The sequence below is a fragment of the Mastacembelus armatus genome, chromosome 17 (assembly GCF_900324485.2).
Source record: "Mastacembelus armatus chromosome 17, fMasArm1.2, whole genome shotgun sequence".
NCBI classification, from domain to species: domain Eukaryota; kingdom Metazoa; phylum Chordata; class Actinopteri; order Synbranchiformes; family Mastacembelidae; genus Mastacembelus; species Mastacembelus armatus.
Window position 1 is genome coordinate 8,039,165 of NC_046649.1, and position 15,749 is coordinate 8,054,913.

The 15,749-nt window shown below is 38.6% G+C and overlaps 1 protein-coding gene across 1 annotated transcript in view; it reads left to right on the plus strand.

The window, feature by feature from the left end:
• The window catches only part of gpr158b (G protein-coupled receptor 158b), a 52,302-nt gene that overhangs the window by 12,413 nt on the left and 24,140 nt on the right, over positions 1 to 15,749 (plus strand). Inside the window, exons 3-4 of the mRNA XM_026314147.1 lie at positions 9,912 to 10,014; positions 14,144 to 14,355. Coding sequence (XP_026169932.1) covers positions 9,912 to 10,014; positions 14,144 to 14,355 — 315 coding nt within the window. The remainder of the gene's footprint in view (positions 1 to 9,911; positions 10,015 to 14,143; positions 14,356 to 15,749) is intronic.

A 15,749-nucleotide genomic window follows, 5' to 3' on the forward strand; every position in this document is an offset into this window, starting at 1 on the left:
CACAAAGACAAATTACTGTAGCTTCATATTGAGCAGACAGCAAAAGACAAAAAGCAAAAGGGTTTTTGCTTGATGAAATATTAGTATGCAGATGCAACTACCAAGTGTTTTTTTTTTTTTTTTTACAAAAGCTATTAGCATGAAATATTTCTGTGAAGATCTCAGTCATTCAGGTGAAGATATCTAGAGGCAACTGGACTTCTAGTTTTTAGGTCGAAATGTTTCATTATTCATCCAAGTAGCTTCATCAGTCTGAAGGAAAGCTGGTAGGAAACTCACATTTGGACTATTAGCATGAACATTACTGGTGGGTTATGCCATTTAGTGCTGTGGTACCAGGAACTTCAGAGCTGTAAATCTTGTGCAGACCAACACAAAACCCACAACGCAAGACCCTTGTTTTCCTGCTGTAACATTAATCGTTTTTCAGTTACGCATGGTAGGAACTTCATGCCTGCGTAGTGTGCATGCAAGTTGACATGTAATTCATTTTGTCATACAGAAACATTTTTGGGTGCCATCTGGAGGGTTGAGAGCTTTTCTTCTGCATTTGGAAAACAGTGAGCAACAACAGTGCACTGTTCAGACTTTAGTTAGGAGCAGATGATAGAGGGCAAATATTGACAACAGGCTACTGGTGGAAATGTCAGCTGGCGTGAAGAGTACAGAAGTGTTAAGTGGTCATAAGAAGGTAATACCTACATGTGGATGCAAACTGTTTAAAAATAACAACTGGCAATTATGTCTAAGTAAGATTCATTTTGCTAAGTTTATAAGGCAAGCAGTGCAGATCTTGAAATATCCCTCGAAGGAAAATGAGAGCTTTTCCTGTTTTTACAGTTCTCTCAACAGTGTGTGAATGTACATTAGCATAAAACATCTCATAGAGCTGAGGGGGCATGCGGTGTTGGGATCTCATGGCTTGGCAGTACAAATAATCTGTTTGATCTGCTGTTGATTTAAAACTTTAAAATGATCAGAACTTGTCTTTTCAGTTATTAATTGAACTTTGACTGAGGAAACATTGACCAAGTTTGCTGGGAATGATTAATACAAGGATACAAGGGCTTCTTGTTCTTCTTGGTCTGTTTGCTGGTCTGCCAAGATACATAGAGGCTGTGGAGGAAGGTGGATGTGTCACCATGAACTAAATACAAGACTTCATGTATTATGGATAGTCAGTTGTAGAGGAAGCATCTTACATAAGGAGCCACTGCTTATATAATTAGACAAGGACTTGAAAGTGATTAGTGTGGGTGATTTGTGACTGGATTCATCCAAGCAGATTTCAGTCTTTGTTTGTGTGCTTCTTACATCTAAACAGGCATCAATGTATGTTGTATGTTTGCGTATGGATGTCTGTATGAGTGTGTCTGTGTGTTTTCTCTCCTCTCAGTTCTGTGAAACATGCCACTCAAGATAAAGGGTTTCAAAAGCACAGCTCTGCTAATGACTGTAAACTGCTGTGACAGCCAAGGAGGGTTACCCCCTGTGTGTCTCCTCTTGCTTTCTCTTCTCAATCAACTACACTTCCTCTTCTCCTTTTCCAGCTCTTTTCCACTCTCTCTGTCTCCATGGCTATTCACACTCTCCCAAATTTCTCTCTATCCACTTTATCTTTGGCTATCACTCCCTTCTCATCTCTCATGTGCTCTTTTGTTTTTCGGTTTTGGCTTTTCTAACACTGTCACTCATTATCTGTGTCTCCATTTTCTTGAAGCCAATTAACTCCTCTGAGGAAAGACAAGCCAGAAATGATCCCTCCATCTGTCAACATGTCATTCTCTGCGTGTGCCAGCCTTACACATTAAATCATCACATGAACTGGCCAAGTCATGATAGACTCTTTGCCTTCTTCTGTTTTAAACGCTGTAGCAACGTCTTCGCTGGCATAAAATGGTGACCTTGCCTCTTATTGTTATGGCTTCTTCCAGCATGTGCACCTAATTTACAATTTAGACACAGAATGCACAGTATGAAAAGAAAAAGCACCAATGTCATTATTTTTACTGTTTTGTTTTTTTTTTAACATTACTGTTTATAGCAACCTGTGAGTCCCTCTCATGTGAAAAATTAATTACCTGGACACATGTGGCCCCTTCTCTGCCCCGCTGCAGCACACTAGGCTGGCTCTGCACCCCTAGGCTGGAGAGGGTGAAAAAGGACATAAATATTTGTTTCTGCCTCACTAAGTCTTTTGCAGTTCTTATCATCTCTGGCACATTGCAGAGAAAGAAGGGGATTTCAGCTTCAAAAGTCATAAAGTCAGTGTAAATACTGTATATAGGGAAAGAGGTGCCCAGCTGAATAAGACAGTAGCGTAAACAGTAAAGAATATTTAAGCAGAAGAAACAGCTTGGGTTTGGGGTTTCTTCTAAGGTACGTCATCCTGTATGTGTCAGGAAAGCAGACATTTGCGCGACCTGTTTTTGTACCCACTTATCTCTAGCAGGGAAAAAAAGGGACTTGAGCAGCAGAGGAGACAGAAAATATCCCATTCTGCTCTGCCTTTTCTCCTTTCACTCTTCTGTTTTGTTCTGCCAGAATCCCTCCATCTCTCCTCAGGGGAGTTTGAAGCTCTATAGCTAAAGGTGGGTTGAAGTGTTTCAAGACTTGTGCATTTGCATGCCAGTTGGCAATGCATGTGTGTGCAAGTGTTCAAGTCTTTTTTTTTTTTCATCATCAAAGAAACCGTCAGCGTTTGTATTCAAAGGTGCATTATTAAAAAAAAAGTTCAAACCAAGGTAAAAAATAAAATCCCTCATTGTGATTAAGTCAGTGTTGCTTTTGTGAGAGGCTTCCTCAGCTGTACATTCAACTGTATATTCAAAATCACCTTTTGTCTGGATTGGGCTACAGGGGACATATCTGTACGTATGAGAGCAAAGAAAACTAAATCTGTATTTGGAAAAATCACATCAAATAAAAAGATGACACACAGTACTTAAAAGTTTAAGACAGCCAGGTCCCCTCAATAATATTACACTGACCAAAAACCCCTTATTTTTTAATTTTATAGTATCTCTCCATACAGTGGAAATAAAAATGGAAAATGTCCCAGCTATAAGGCTTTCTTAGTCCCAATAATAACTCAAAGTTTACAAAGTTTATTGTGATGATAGCACTAATCTTTTTAGCCACCATGGTTTAAAACAAAAGTACCAAAGTCTATATTATTAGCAGAAATAACACTGACGTCATTATTAGTTCAGTAAAGAACAGAAACTTAATTTTGGCTTAATTTTAGGGCTAAAATAAATGTTTTTTAATATTATTTTGAAACAGGCACTGTTTCATGTTTTTATCTGGAAGAACAAAACTAAAATGTCCTTTGTGTCTCTGGAGGAGCCAAACAATAACAGCCAGACAATAAGAAAGTTATCTACATGAAGACCTTGAGTCCTTCCATTTTCCACAGAAAGGTTGGGTTACGAACCTGGATATAGAGGGTCTAATCAGGTGTCATCAAATTGCATTATGGGTAGAGTAGGATGTTTGTGAACTTAATCCTTTTTGTCCCCTGTGGGACATCAGACCACAACACTCTCTCCATTGTTCCCTATCACTGGCAACACATGGAGCCCCCCACCCCTCAGGTTAGGCTCATTTTGGCTGGAGCGTCACTGTTCTGCGCCAGGTCATTTTTGGCGTTCCAGGTTTTCCTTTGCCTGTAGTCGACTTCAGTGCAACATTTGGGAAGTGATGTCTCTTTTGGAAACACAGGGTCCAGCCAGCACAGTTACCTCTCCTTAGTTTAGTGTTCTTTGTTTTTATCTCTGGAATGTCAAGAAGGTAATGCTTTGAGACCAAATGTATAGGCTAGGCTAATAATGGCCATTGAATGCAAGTAACCAAAGCAGTAGAGTTGGTATTAATTAATTCTATCTAAATACAATTGCTAGTATTAGTAGTAAAAACTAACATAAAAAACACCCTACAATTATGACGATAGTTGTAATTTTTGAAAAATGTTGTTTAGCCCAAACCTTTGCGCTGCCATACATATTCTGGCAAGTCGAACATACTGTGCTTCTTTGATCTTTATTAGGCTGATGACTCATAGCAAGTGTGGAAGGACAATGATCCATATAGGATGAAGAGGAGGACAAGACGGGGGCAAGGATGAGGAGTGACAGCAGAGAGGGACAGTCGTCAAGGAGGATTCATCCTCCACAGACAAACACCATTCCCTCTCTAATCTGTTGCCTGCAGCTCAGCGGCTGCCACAGGAAAAATATAAGAGCCTGACTAGGCGGCCACAGCAGTTGGATCTTAATTGAGAGAGGCCTCCCAGCCGAGCCAATATAAGGATCTGGGGACCACCTACCCAGATGGTTGTGTGAGAAAACTGAGGGTTCATCTCATTAGTCTTAAAATGCCAAGTGAGACTTTTTTTTACTCCTGACAGATTTCCTAAGGCAGCAAAGCCCATCAGCAGTAACATTTTGAACATTTTTCCAGTTTAACTGAACTGAATCTAAAGCACAGCCCTGGATTTCTGAATTTACAATCCAATCACTTTTTTCCCCTTAGCCGTCCTGGTGACTCTATCTCTAGTCACAGCACTGTAAACACAACAAGCCACCAATCGATAACCAGCTATATCTCAGTTAAATTGATGGAGAAATTCCAGACAGGCTTAAGTCCAAGGTCTTGTCTCCTCAGACATCCAGTGTTTCGGTTGTTGGTAGTCTTGTGAAACTGCAGTGGGCAGATTCCCTGTACCCAGGGGACAGAGCGATTGTAATGCTTTTAGGGTTTAATGCTTTCAGTGTATTTATAGATCTCTGAGGGACGCAGAGTGCTCTCTCTCTCTCTCTCTCTTTCTCTCTCTCCATCTCCGTCTCTTTTTCTCTTTTGCCAGCTCCCAGCTTGGTGTCATGTTCACAGCTTTTTATTAAATAGCACGGTGAGAAAAATGAAACAGGTAGCATGGGCTGCAGTCCAATTGTGAAAGTTACATTTAGTTCAGTTTTTGACACTCTGTGGAGGAATTCTCGTCTCTTGCATGTGAAGCATGTTTAACACTTTGCCTGATAGTTTTAAGTGATAGTGTTATGTAGTGTTCTGCTGGGGGTTGTGCTAAAACTGGTTATTTTGTACTACATAAACACTTTTTCTTGTTTATATGTCTTGATGCATATGGGAAGTTGTATAAAACTGCCTATGGGTCCAGAGGGATCTGTGTAAATAAATTGCCTTAAATGATGTAATTCAGGGCTACATTAGCAGGTTCTAGCATGACAAACCCAAATATCCAAGTGAACTGTCAAGTTGCACTAATAAGGAAGAAGGGAATGGGTGAAATTAAAAAACTACAATGCTAAATTGGAGAATATTGCATATTAATTCCTAAACTTCTCATTTATTGTAAAATATTGTTCATAGTCAGTCCCTTGACATAAAAAAGCAACAGCTTCTTTCTAGTTTAAAGAAAAGCCCATTTCATAAAGAGAGTATTATAAAACCAATGCTGGGATTCATAAATCATAACAAACTGATTATATCTTTAACACTTTTGGTACAGTATGTCAGTTTATCTTTTTTTAAAAATGCATTTTATTATCAAAAGCAACAGATAAACTGTACAAGGTTGAAACAAATCCAGGAACCAGGTTTGCTTCTGTAATATTACAGCCTCTCCCCAGGCAGCCTTCTTTGGAGAAAAGGCTTCTGAACTTGCTATGATTGACAATGCAACCTTGAACCTTGTCAGTGAAATAAAATTGAAATTAAAAGCTCCCACTGCATCCGAAGTAAGGTGCAATTATAAAATCCTTTCTGACTTTCAGCCTGCGGTCTGATGAAGGTGATCCATCAAACTGAGACACATCAAATGACCGTTTCACAGTGTTTTTTTAAAGTGGAAAAGAGGAAAAACTAGTCTGGCTTTGGCACTGTTAAACCCTTACCTTGTACAGTATATGTGTGCAGGCTGTGTTGCTCATTAGCCAGGTCAGAAGTGCAGGGTGACATAAATTTAGTTTTAATGATTTATGTCAATCTCCTGTGTGACATACATGTTTCCTGTATTATACTCACAGGCTCCATACATGAACCAGTTTAAAGAGATTTATAGGCCCAGGAAACGTAGGTAGGTTGGTAAAACTTTATTTGTGGTTGTGTTTCTTTCTTTACATGAACTTAAACATATTACATTTGGTTTCTGTTTCAGCATGCAAGCCAAACATATTCTGGCATTTGATTTACATTCGTATTTGCTATGCTCTAGAAACGCTTTCTGCTGGGATGGCAGAGACAGGCTTAATAAATGCAACAATTCTAATGCACAGAGCCCAATAAAGGCCTAAAATAAGCATCATATTTCACCCTTGCCCACCTCAGTGTCCCTGGGTATGTCTTATCTTAATGAGTCTCCACTTCCTTTTGAGTAAGCAGAAAATAAGTTCATAACAAATGTTGGTGGTGTGTGATTGTGGCTCAATTAGTGTGCGTGGTTGGTGGTTTATAGTGTGGCAGTGTCTTTGCTGTATTTGTGCTATTTATATGTATACTGTATGTAGGCATATATGTATGTATGTATGTACAATATCCATGTTTTCTTCAAAAACAGATGAAAAACCTTCCATGGAAATTCTAAAAGATGCTATTAAAGCTGCATGTTGGTTGCAGCCGCACACATTTACTGTAATTAGACATTTTAGAAACCTCATATCGACCTGTTTATCAACATGTTTATGGAAAACAAAAATATTTCATGTGTTTTCAGCTTTCTTTGGACAATGCACTTGCTACTGTTATTGTGCATGCTTTGAATTGTTCTTTACTATCTGTTCATAACCTACTGTGGCATGAGAAGTCACCATACACAATCTATTTGCACAGATTTTATGAATCTGCTTTGCATTTTTTAAAGAGAACGACATGCTCTTTTTTATTGCAGACCTTTTTAAGTCATAGGAGCAGCTTGTCTGTAGGGATGGTGATGTCCGTTGGTGCACCACTGTGGTGCAGACTGAACTATGTCAACATCTAACAGATGGATTGCCTTGACAGTTTGTACAGACATTCATGATCATGAGAGGATGAAATCTCATGACCCTGATCCTTTGTGTGGGAGCAACAGTGCTAACCACTCATCCACCATGCTGCTTTGAAGTTATTATGGTGTATAAATCAATTTCTTATAAACAAACATAATGTATATACTATATAACTTCACAATCTGAATGAACTACATAACAAGAACAGTAAAAGGCTCAAAAATGCCACTGATATTTTGCACACTGAAGCCTACTACTGTTTTTCTCTGTTGTCTTTGGCTGTTCATTTTGTTTTACCACTCAACCCAAAATAGTTCTCAGGAATCCCCATGTGAAACAGTTCACAGAGCAGTACCTGCAAACTTCAGTCAGTCATACCTCAGAAGAAAAATGCAGTGAACAAGAGGTGAAGTCTCTAAGGTGTGAAGCTCATATTCTTTCTTCCAAAAAAGTGGAAATATATAACTCCAAGGCCTGTTTCACTGGTGCAACACTGAAGCAATGTTATACTGTATCTCTTTATTCTGTCAACCATTCGCACTTCAGTTAAGACATTTATACCCTCTACCTCCCATCCCTCCTGCTGCTGTGTGTGTTTGGAGATTTGGGCTGTTTGTCAGCTTGAAAAATCAACTGATCTGTTCAGAACCTCAGCAGGAACCTTAAACATGCGGAACTTGTTAAAGGAGAGTAACCAGTGAACACAGATATGTTTTACATTAGATTTATACTGCAGCTGTTGCTCTCTACACACAGAAATAAAGTTCACAGAACAGGCTTTGTCTGCAGGAAATGAATTCCAAAATGTCACTTTGATATAAATCCTATCATGCTGCAGGCAGGAAGTGAGATTTAATTAATCTAATCTTTTTTTTTTTGATCAGATTATTGACAATATGTCATTTGATACAGCAGAAACAATATGTTAAATATTACCTTTAAAGTCATATTTAGCATTTCAGAAAATGCCTTTTGCCTTCTAACCAAGACACTCAAAACCTTTCATGTCTGTGTGGTACGATATACTGTAGGTACAGTCAGGATGTGATTAGCTTATCATAGCATGACTCGAGGCAGCTCCGTAATTATTGTTAAATCTCATTTAGTTACCACCACTTGTGTTATGCTTTGGTTTGTGTACTAGTTCAATAAATAAATTATGCGTAATTGTGCTTTTGAGGTGTTTTTACATGCCAGTGTGCTGCTTAAGATGGTTGGATACTTTTAGAGGCCACATTAGAGTGGTGGCTTAGACAGTATACTGTGCTGGTCGGACCCCTACTCAAACAAAACTATAAGAACAACAGGATGTTGTAACCAAATGACACACAATACATTAATCGGTGAGCTTCTGAGATGCTGCTATGTGTAGTTTTGAGCGCTCGGACAGAGCCAGGGTGCCTGTTTTCCTCGCTTCCACTTGTTATAGCCTACTAAGCTTCATACTCAGATGAGAGCGATATAATTTTTTTCATCACACTCAAGAAGAAAGCATATTTCTATTCCTTAAAAATGCGTTGTATTTTGAGTAATATCAGGAAAAGTCACTGATTTGTCAAGTGTAAATATACTCTCAGCGTTAGCCACAACAGTCATTGCAGAGGAGGTTTGTTGTTTTGACTGGAAGCATGCAATATGATGCGGTATTTATGAACATTCATGTCAGACATGTTGCAGCTGTGTTTTAGTACAAGGTTTTGGTCATTCACATGAGTGTAACCACAGTAGTGCATGTGTGTGAGTCATTGAGGATGTTTATTCTCCAGATGGAGTATAAGCCCATGTAGCTTTCTCAGTCTTCAATGCAAGCTGGAGTTATGCAAGCAAACTCTGCAAACAACCCTTAATTCTTAATTTAGATATTAATTAGTTTTCCTGTTACTTGGCAAAACCTTGTGATTTCCCCTAACACCAGGCAGGTTTATAACTGGGACGTCTGCTGCTTCATGCTGCTGAAGAGCATGTAGGAGACTCAGTAACATGATTGAAACAAGTTCATTAACTAAACTAAACACTGCACTGGCTTTGAGAAGAAGCGTAATTACCAGCAATGACTTCATATAGGAACTGTTCTTTGTTCAGTTTGTGATTTTACACCCTGGGATGCTGGGTGAAACACATTTTTACTGCTACCGTAGTACTACCGCTCAAAAAAGGCAAATATAACTACAACATCGGAGTCCTGGAGCTAAAGCTCGCTCTAGCACGAGACTCAAGAGCCAACCCCTCACTCCAACTCCTCCCTCTCCCTGCTCTGTTATGTTCACCCAAGCCATTCATGTACATCTTTATCTACGACACCCTCCACTGTTTTCTCAGGTAATACAATAATTAGGTGCCTGCCGTGAGTCTTCCAGCAGCTAAAACGAACTTGAAGCCTCTGTGCCAGAGTAGTAGTTCTCACCTGTAGTAGAAAAACGTTGTACACTGTAGCTTTAAATGAATTGAATTGTTTGATGATTTCTTACTACTTCCTTAATTGATTTATCATTTCAGCTCTTTGTAGAAGTCTCAGCTATCTATTATATAAAACCACTTGGTATTATCATGCTTACTTTTTATCAGCTAAATTAAGCTGGTCCTTTTAAATGTTTAACATGTGTGGAAGAAAAACTAATAATCTGATTACTGTCAGATTTTTTTGTTTTTACACTCTTAAATATTTTATTCTGATCATTTTAGTCGTACCTGTTTTTTGACTCAATGAAGCAAAATGTAGTCACCATCTTGACCAATCATCCTCCATCCTGTTGTTTCACATTCCCATAATTTCTGCCACAGCTCTGCCCTTTTGCCCTCACACCTCTGTGATAAATCCTATAATGTTCTTGCTGATTGTGACCAAATTAGGTGAACCCAGATTTTTTTTAATAATCTGCACGTCTGTCTCTGTATTCTTCCTCCCAGTGTACTCCGATCGTTGGCCATGGATTTGTGTTGGACAAATACAAGTGCCAGTGCAGGAGAGGATTCTACCATCCAAGCCGAGTGGCGCTCAATGGCATTAAAAGTGGGTTGCAAATCCTTCTGTGTATAAAAACACATATTGCAATGAGCTGTCAAATCAAAACTATGAATCTTTCAAAAGCAAACACTGGGGGTTTAGCTATAATAAAAAGAAGAAGAAAAAGGAAAACAACTTCTTTTTTCAGCTGACATCCATTTTGTTTGAAGTTCCTGTTATAGCTTTGAATGGGTATCCTGAGGCTTATGAGGTTATGAAACCTCAAGCTTCAGTCAAAGGATTTCAGTTGTTCTTTCTGAGGAAATGTCTACCATGTTGCTATTCTGAGCATGTCTGGGAGCCACAGGTGGTATCTGAATCACAGACCTGTTGGATTGTAGGATAACTGTGTAAATAGAGAAAATATGGAAGCAAAGTTGAATAAGGTTTGGCTAACAATGTGATAAACCCTGCTCCCCACGAGTTGTTATGTATGTCAAACGTTCTCTTACCACATGACATGTAATAGTAGATTTACTACCTAAAACCTTAAAACAGTGGACTTTTGAGTTGACATTGACTATGTAAGAGCAAGTTTATTGAAAACTCCAGTTGACTTTTAAATCTTTCCAGAAGATATGAAACTAAAGGAACAGTATTGTTTGAAAACTATTTAAAGGTGCTGGATTTGTTTTCAGCCACTAGAAGGTCTATTGAGATGCAAAACAAACCAGCACCATAAAACATTGCTAACCACCCTTTGCCTCTCCCATCACAGATGCCTGAGTGCAACAAACTGTACAAAAAGCAGCCTCCAGTAGAAAGCTACCAGTGTTACCAACATTAGCTGACTAATGACTACATTTTGCAGTCTAGTAGAAAACTCTGGTTACTGCTAATGTGACAAAAAGCACTGATGTTACACAAAGCTCCCCCATTACTTTCCACTAAAGGTAAAATAATGCCCATGTGAAGTCATTAATGTTAAACAAAGAGCTTCGCACTTAAGAACGACATGAGGAATAACCAGTGGGTTTTTCCAGCACGAGCTGGGCTTGATTTGCTCTGTAGGGTGTCAGCTGATATTTGCAGCCTTCCCATTTTAGAGCAAAAACATTTTAATCTATTTCTTTGACTTTCATCATTTGTTTTTGGTTTTGCAAATTACTGTAAAAAATAAAAAAAAAACACCACCCTAAAACTCTTTATTTACTAAGTTTCACTTACAAAGTAAAGCTTTTACAGCCATGATTGAACACTTGCTGTTTCGTTGTTGGGTTTATCAACTGATGGTGAACCAACTATCACTCTCACATTCATATAGTTCCTGCTTTTATGTGTTAATTTGTGACGGTTTCTGTCGATAAGGAACTGATGACTTACAGTTAAATCTGAACATGCACAAATAACCTATCTTTTAAACTTTTCTATACTGATGTACTTACTTTCACCTTTACATTTTCAAGTATATCCTTAACTTTGCTTTCCTGCTCGTGCTTTGGATTTAAATATCTGTATTCTGACACTTTGACTGAAAGCGCTGCAGTGTCCCCGGGCAGAAAGCTTGGCCCTGATAAGAGAGATAATCAGGCAACTGCGGTGGTTTTCATCCCTAGCTTCAACAATATAGCACCCCAAGGGGGAAGATATGCTAAGCTGGAGCTTTATTGTAATGCAGCCGTGATGAGGTCTGCAGTCAAACTGCTCAGTCAGTGAGGAGACTCATCTTCCAAACCCCTGTCATTAAAAATCACTGTGGCTTGATTGGGTCGCAGGAGCTGGTGACCCTGATTTCCCCCTCCTGTAATTTGTCTGTCATCCCCCAAAACAGACTGGAAACAGATTTGTATTGTTCCCTAGCAACAGGGCCAAAAGGACACATATCAAAGGGGAGAAAAGATGGAGAGAAAAAAACACAGCCTGCATGAACAAATGAATTATTTGCAAATGAGCAGTAGAACCTCATGAAACATGACATTTGATTTGAATATCACAATCTATGTTTTGTTCACTTAGCCATTTTGTCTTGATAGCTGTAACTGACAGATAACTAGATCATCCATCCATCCAATATCTATACCCACTTATTCCTATTTAGGGTCACAGGGATCTGCTGGAGCCTATCCCAGCTCTCTTTGGGTGAAAGCAAGGGGTACACCTTACTTTCCATATTTGGAGTTAAATCAGATCCACTACAATAGCTGCTGTGATAAATGGAAAACTTTGTGAAATTCATTAAGTAGTTAATTTGTGAGCACAGAAAATGTTATAGCTCCCAAATAAAATCTGATGTAAGAGCTGATGAATGAACATTCATCCATCCATCCATTATCTATACCCACTTATTCCTTAACCAATGTCACGGGGATCTGCTCAAGGCTAATGTATGAACATTACCAATTAAGTTGAAATATTAAGCAACACAGAAACATTTGTTAAGCAGGATGTGGAGATTTTTATGTAACATTTGCACAGATTTTTTTTTTGTGTGTGATTTTGAGTATATCTCACTGATCAATAATGAAAACTCTTTTGTCACTTTTCTCTCCCTGTGTATTGTGCATGCTAATTAATGTGCTGAATTAGAATATTAAATAGTTATGTGGTCTGCTAATATACAGCAGCCAATTCACATGATGCTTTGAGTAATTTAGCCCTTCTAAATTCTCATGTAAAATATTTCAGTAATACGGAACTACTTATTAGCCATTCACAATTTGCATTTGCAAATAAGCTCCCACCTTGTCTTTAATTAGATCTTGGAAAATGGTTCAGGCTTGTGCTTCCTCTAAAATCTTCATGTCAGCTAAAGGCTCAGTTCAGAACTAAAGGTCACTTACGAAAGTAAGGGACTTGTATTTTACAACATCTCTCGAGCAGAGGTACCTATAGAATATGTGCACTTACTTTTTTATCCACTATCTGTATTGACAATATTGTGTTATGGTTAAGGTTAATAGAAACTCCTGACAACAAATTCTTGAGGTCTGTTAAAGCCATACACTTACAGTATAAACAGAAAGATAAGAGAAAAGCCAGCTGACAATTTTCTTAACTCTTCTGCATACAAATGTTCAATGTATGAGCGCGTGAAGGCAGAACAAGTTCTGCACTTGCTTCAAGCACGGTAATAAAATGTGAGGAAATTGTGTAACAGCAGTTGAGGAGAAAATTCATCAGACCATAACCATGGCAGCAGTTTTAAAAATACAATCTCAGAAAAACACTTTTTATTGCAATTATAAACTCTCTTGTAGATCAGCCCTGACAGGTAGTCTGATGGGTGGGAGGTGCTGCCTGTACGTGTCAACAGACCCCAAATGGATCAGTGTGGAATCACTGCGAGCATCTGGCCTCATGCTAAATGTGTTAAACTGAGTCAAGACATGACAGCTTCAATGGAGTTTCTTATTTTCTCTTTCTGCTCTGTCCTTTATTTCTCTCTGTTTTTTTAGAAATTCGTGTCATTCCTTAAATTAGTGGTATAATCCTTAGCATCTATATATCTATGAATAAATTCATACTTGTTTAATCATTATCCCAGCAAACAGTGTTTGCATACTGTATGAGCTCTGGGACTGGGACAGAGGAATTACATCCTTATCAAACATCACTTTCTATAAGAACTGCACAATGTCCTTGTGGTGGAAAAGGAGCTTGACTTCAGGAAATTAGACTTGGCATTTTCTGCTTCTTTACTTGTAATTGATTAAATCCAGGTTTCAAAATGCAATTCATGCTGAATGTGAACACTCACAAATGAGATGTTGTAAAAAGTAATCTAGGAAGAGATTTGATAAACCAAGTGTGCCACATACTGGCATAATGACAATTATGCAGACTAGAGTGATGAAGGGAGCAGTGTCACAATATTTTATCCTCCCCTCCATCATTATTCCCTCATGTGCATAATTAAAGGCTGTACTCTGCTAATGATTACCCCGAAGGCTTTGTGATTTATTGGATTGATCATTTCTACTCTTTCAAATTGATTAACTGAGCATTTTATATGAAGTCAGTGTGTGACAGCTAAACGCAAATTGATTTCAGTGATAATCATTGAGAACACTACAATAAATCAGGCCTGTGTTCTGAGTTGTGATTAGACATGATGATTTTAATCTTCAGTTCAAGAACATGAATGAATATACCAACATTTAAATATTTGAAAACTAAAGTGTCTTCACATCTACAGGCAAGGAGCAGGCCTCTCACAGACAGGAGACCTCTGATGTGTCAAACAAGTGCCTGCCATGCCGTGAGGGCTGCCCCTACTGCCGGGACGACACACCCTGTCTGGTGCAGGAGGATGGTGCTCTGCGGCTTGCTGTGGTTTCCTTTCAGGGTCTGTGCATGGTGCTGGACCTGGCCAGCATGGTGTTGGTCTACCACTTCAGGAGGAACAAGGTGAGAAGAACATAAATGTGCCTAAAAGTATGGGTAGTCTGCAACAATGTCCTGTTTTTCTGTTTTTTTATAAAGTTTTTTCTAGGATACATGACCCAGATGGTTCTGATTGGCTATTGAATAAAACAACAAAGCCGCAAAAAAATTAATCTTCTAAGCTTTTCTAAAGTGATATTGCAAGCAGACTATTGTTTTTAATTAGCATCAGAGCTATGTTCAATGTTGTAACCAGTCATGCAGTCTAGGAGCAAAGTCTTTGTGCTGTTTGGTATTCTCTTCTCCACCATAATGAATATCAGCAAGAAAAATGCAAATGTGCAGACTGCTGTTATAATTACCTCACTAACTGTAGCTGAAAATGTCAATGTGTCTCAGCAAAATATGCACACCTCTTTATAATGGAAACTGAAACATCTGGGGTCAAAGGATTTTCTCTGATTGATAGGTGCCAAAAGCCTTTATATACAATCTAAAATCCAATTTATTTTACCAAACATTATTGTAGATGGCAGTGACGGTGCCTCTGGAAGTGCAAGGAGATAACTGTCCCATATTAAGCAGATCTGTTTCGTGCAGCTTCTGTCCCATGAATTCTATGAGTTTCAGTGTGTAACCCAAGGGAGTACCAAGTTTGTTAAATGAACGTTTGGTTTCTGCACAGCCTGGTATAATAAAATGTAACCAGATTAATCTAACATGGTACACAGGTACGTTTGTTGTGATTTGTGCCCACTTAATGACAATCACGTTGATCTATATAGATTTAATATACCACACATTGTCCATCAGCCCCCCTTGAATCCTCACATGCTTGTTGCATAATACACACTGTGCTAATAGAATAAAGTTAAATAAGAGCCTTGTGTTGCAGGATAATTACAACAAGTCCTTAGGCAAAGTAGAATATTTTCTGCTGTGCTTTTTATAGAAATTTTTGCTGTTGCCTAAGAATTTCCCACATTTCCCACAGTCCACAAGAAATGTCCCTAGAGCCCATTGAATTTACATAAAAGACATAAAAAAAACTTACCAAGAGGTAATATGGGTAATTAAATCCAACCAAGAAAAGAGCTGTCGTCCCTCATATTCTTATTTCAGGGGGCAGCATAGCATAAAAATATACATATTTAACTCCCCTTTGTGTTTGTTTGCTTTGAAAGAGGCACACATTTATTATTTGAGTTTGCCTGCAGTGGCAAAGAACTGCAAGCTCCTTCTAATAATGCTCAGGTTAAACAGCGATGTCAGGTTTTCAGCAACAGGATGTGAAGAATATGCCACAGCCTTAACACAGCAGCCCCCCCGTCTGTACTCTATACGTGTAATGTATTATATTAACACCCTGTAAATAAATTACACTCTCCTTGTCAGTGATTGATGGTATGTCTATTGTT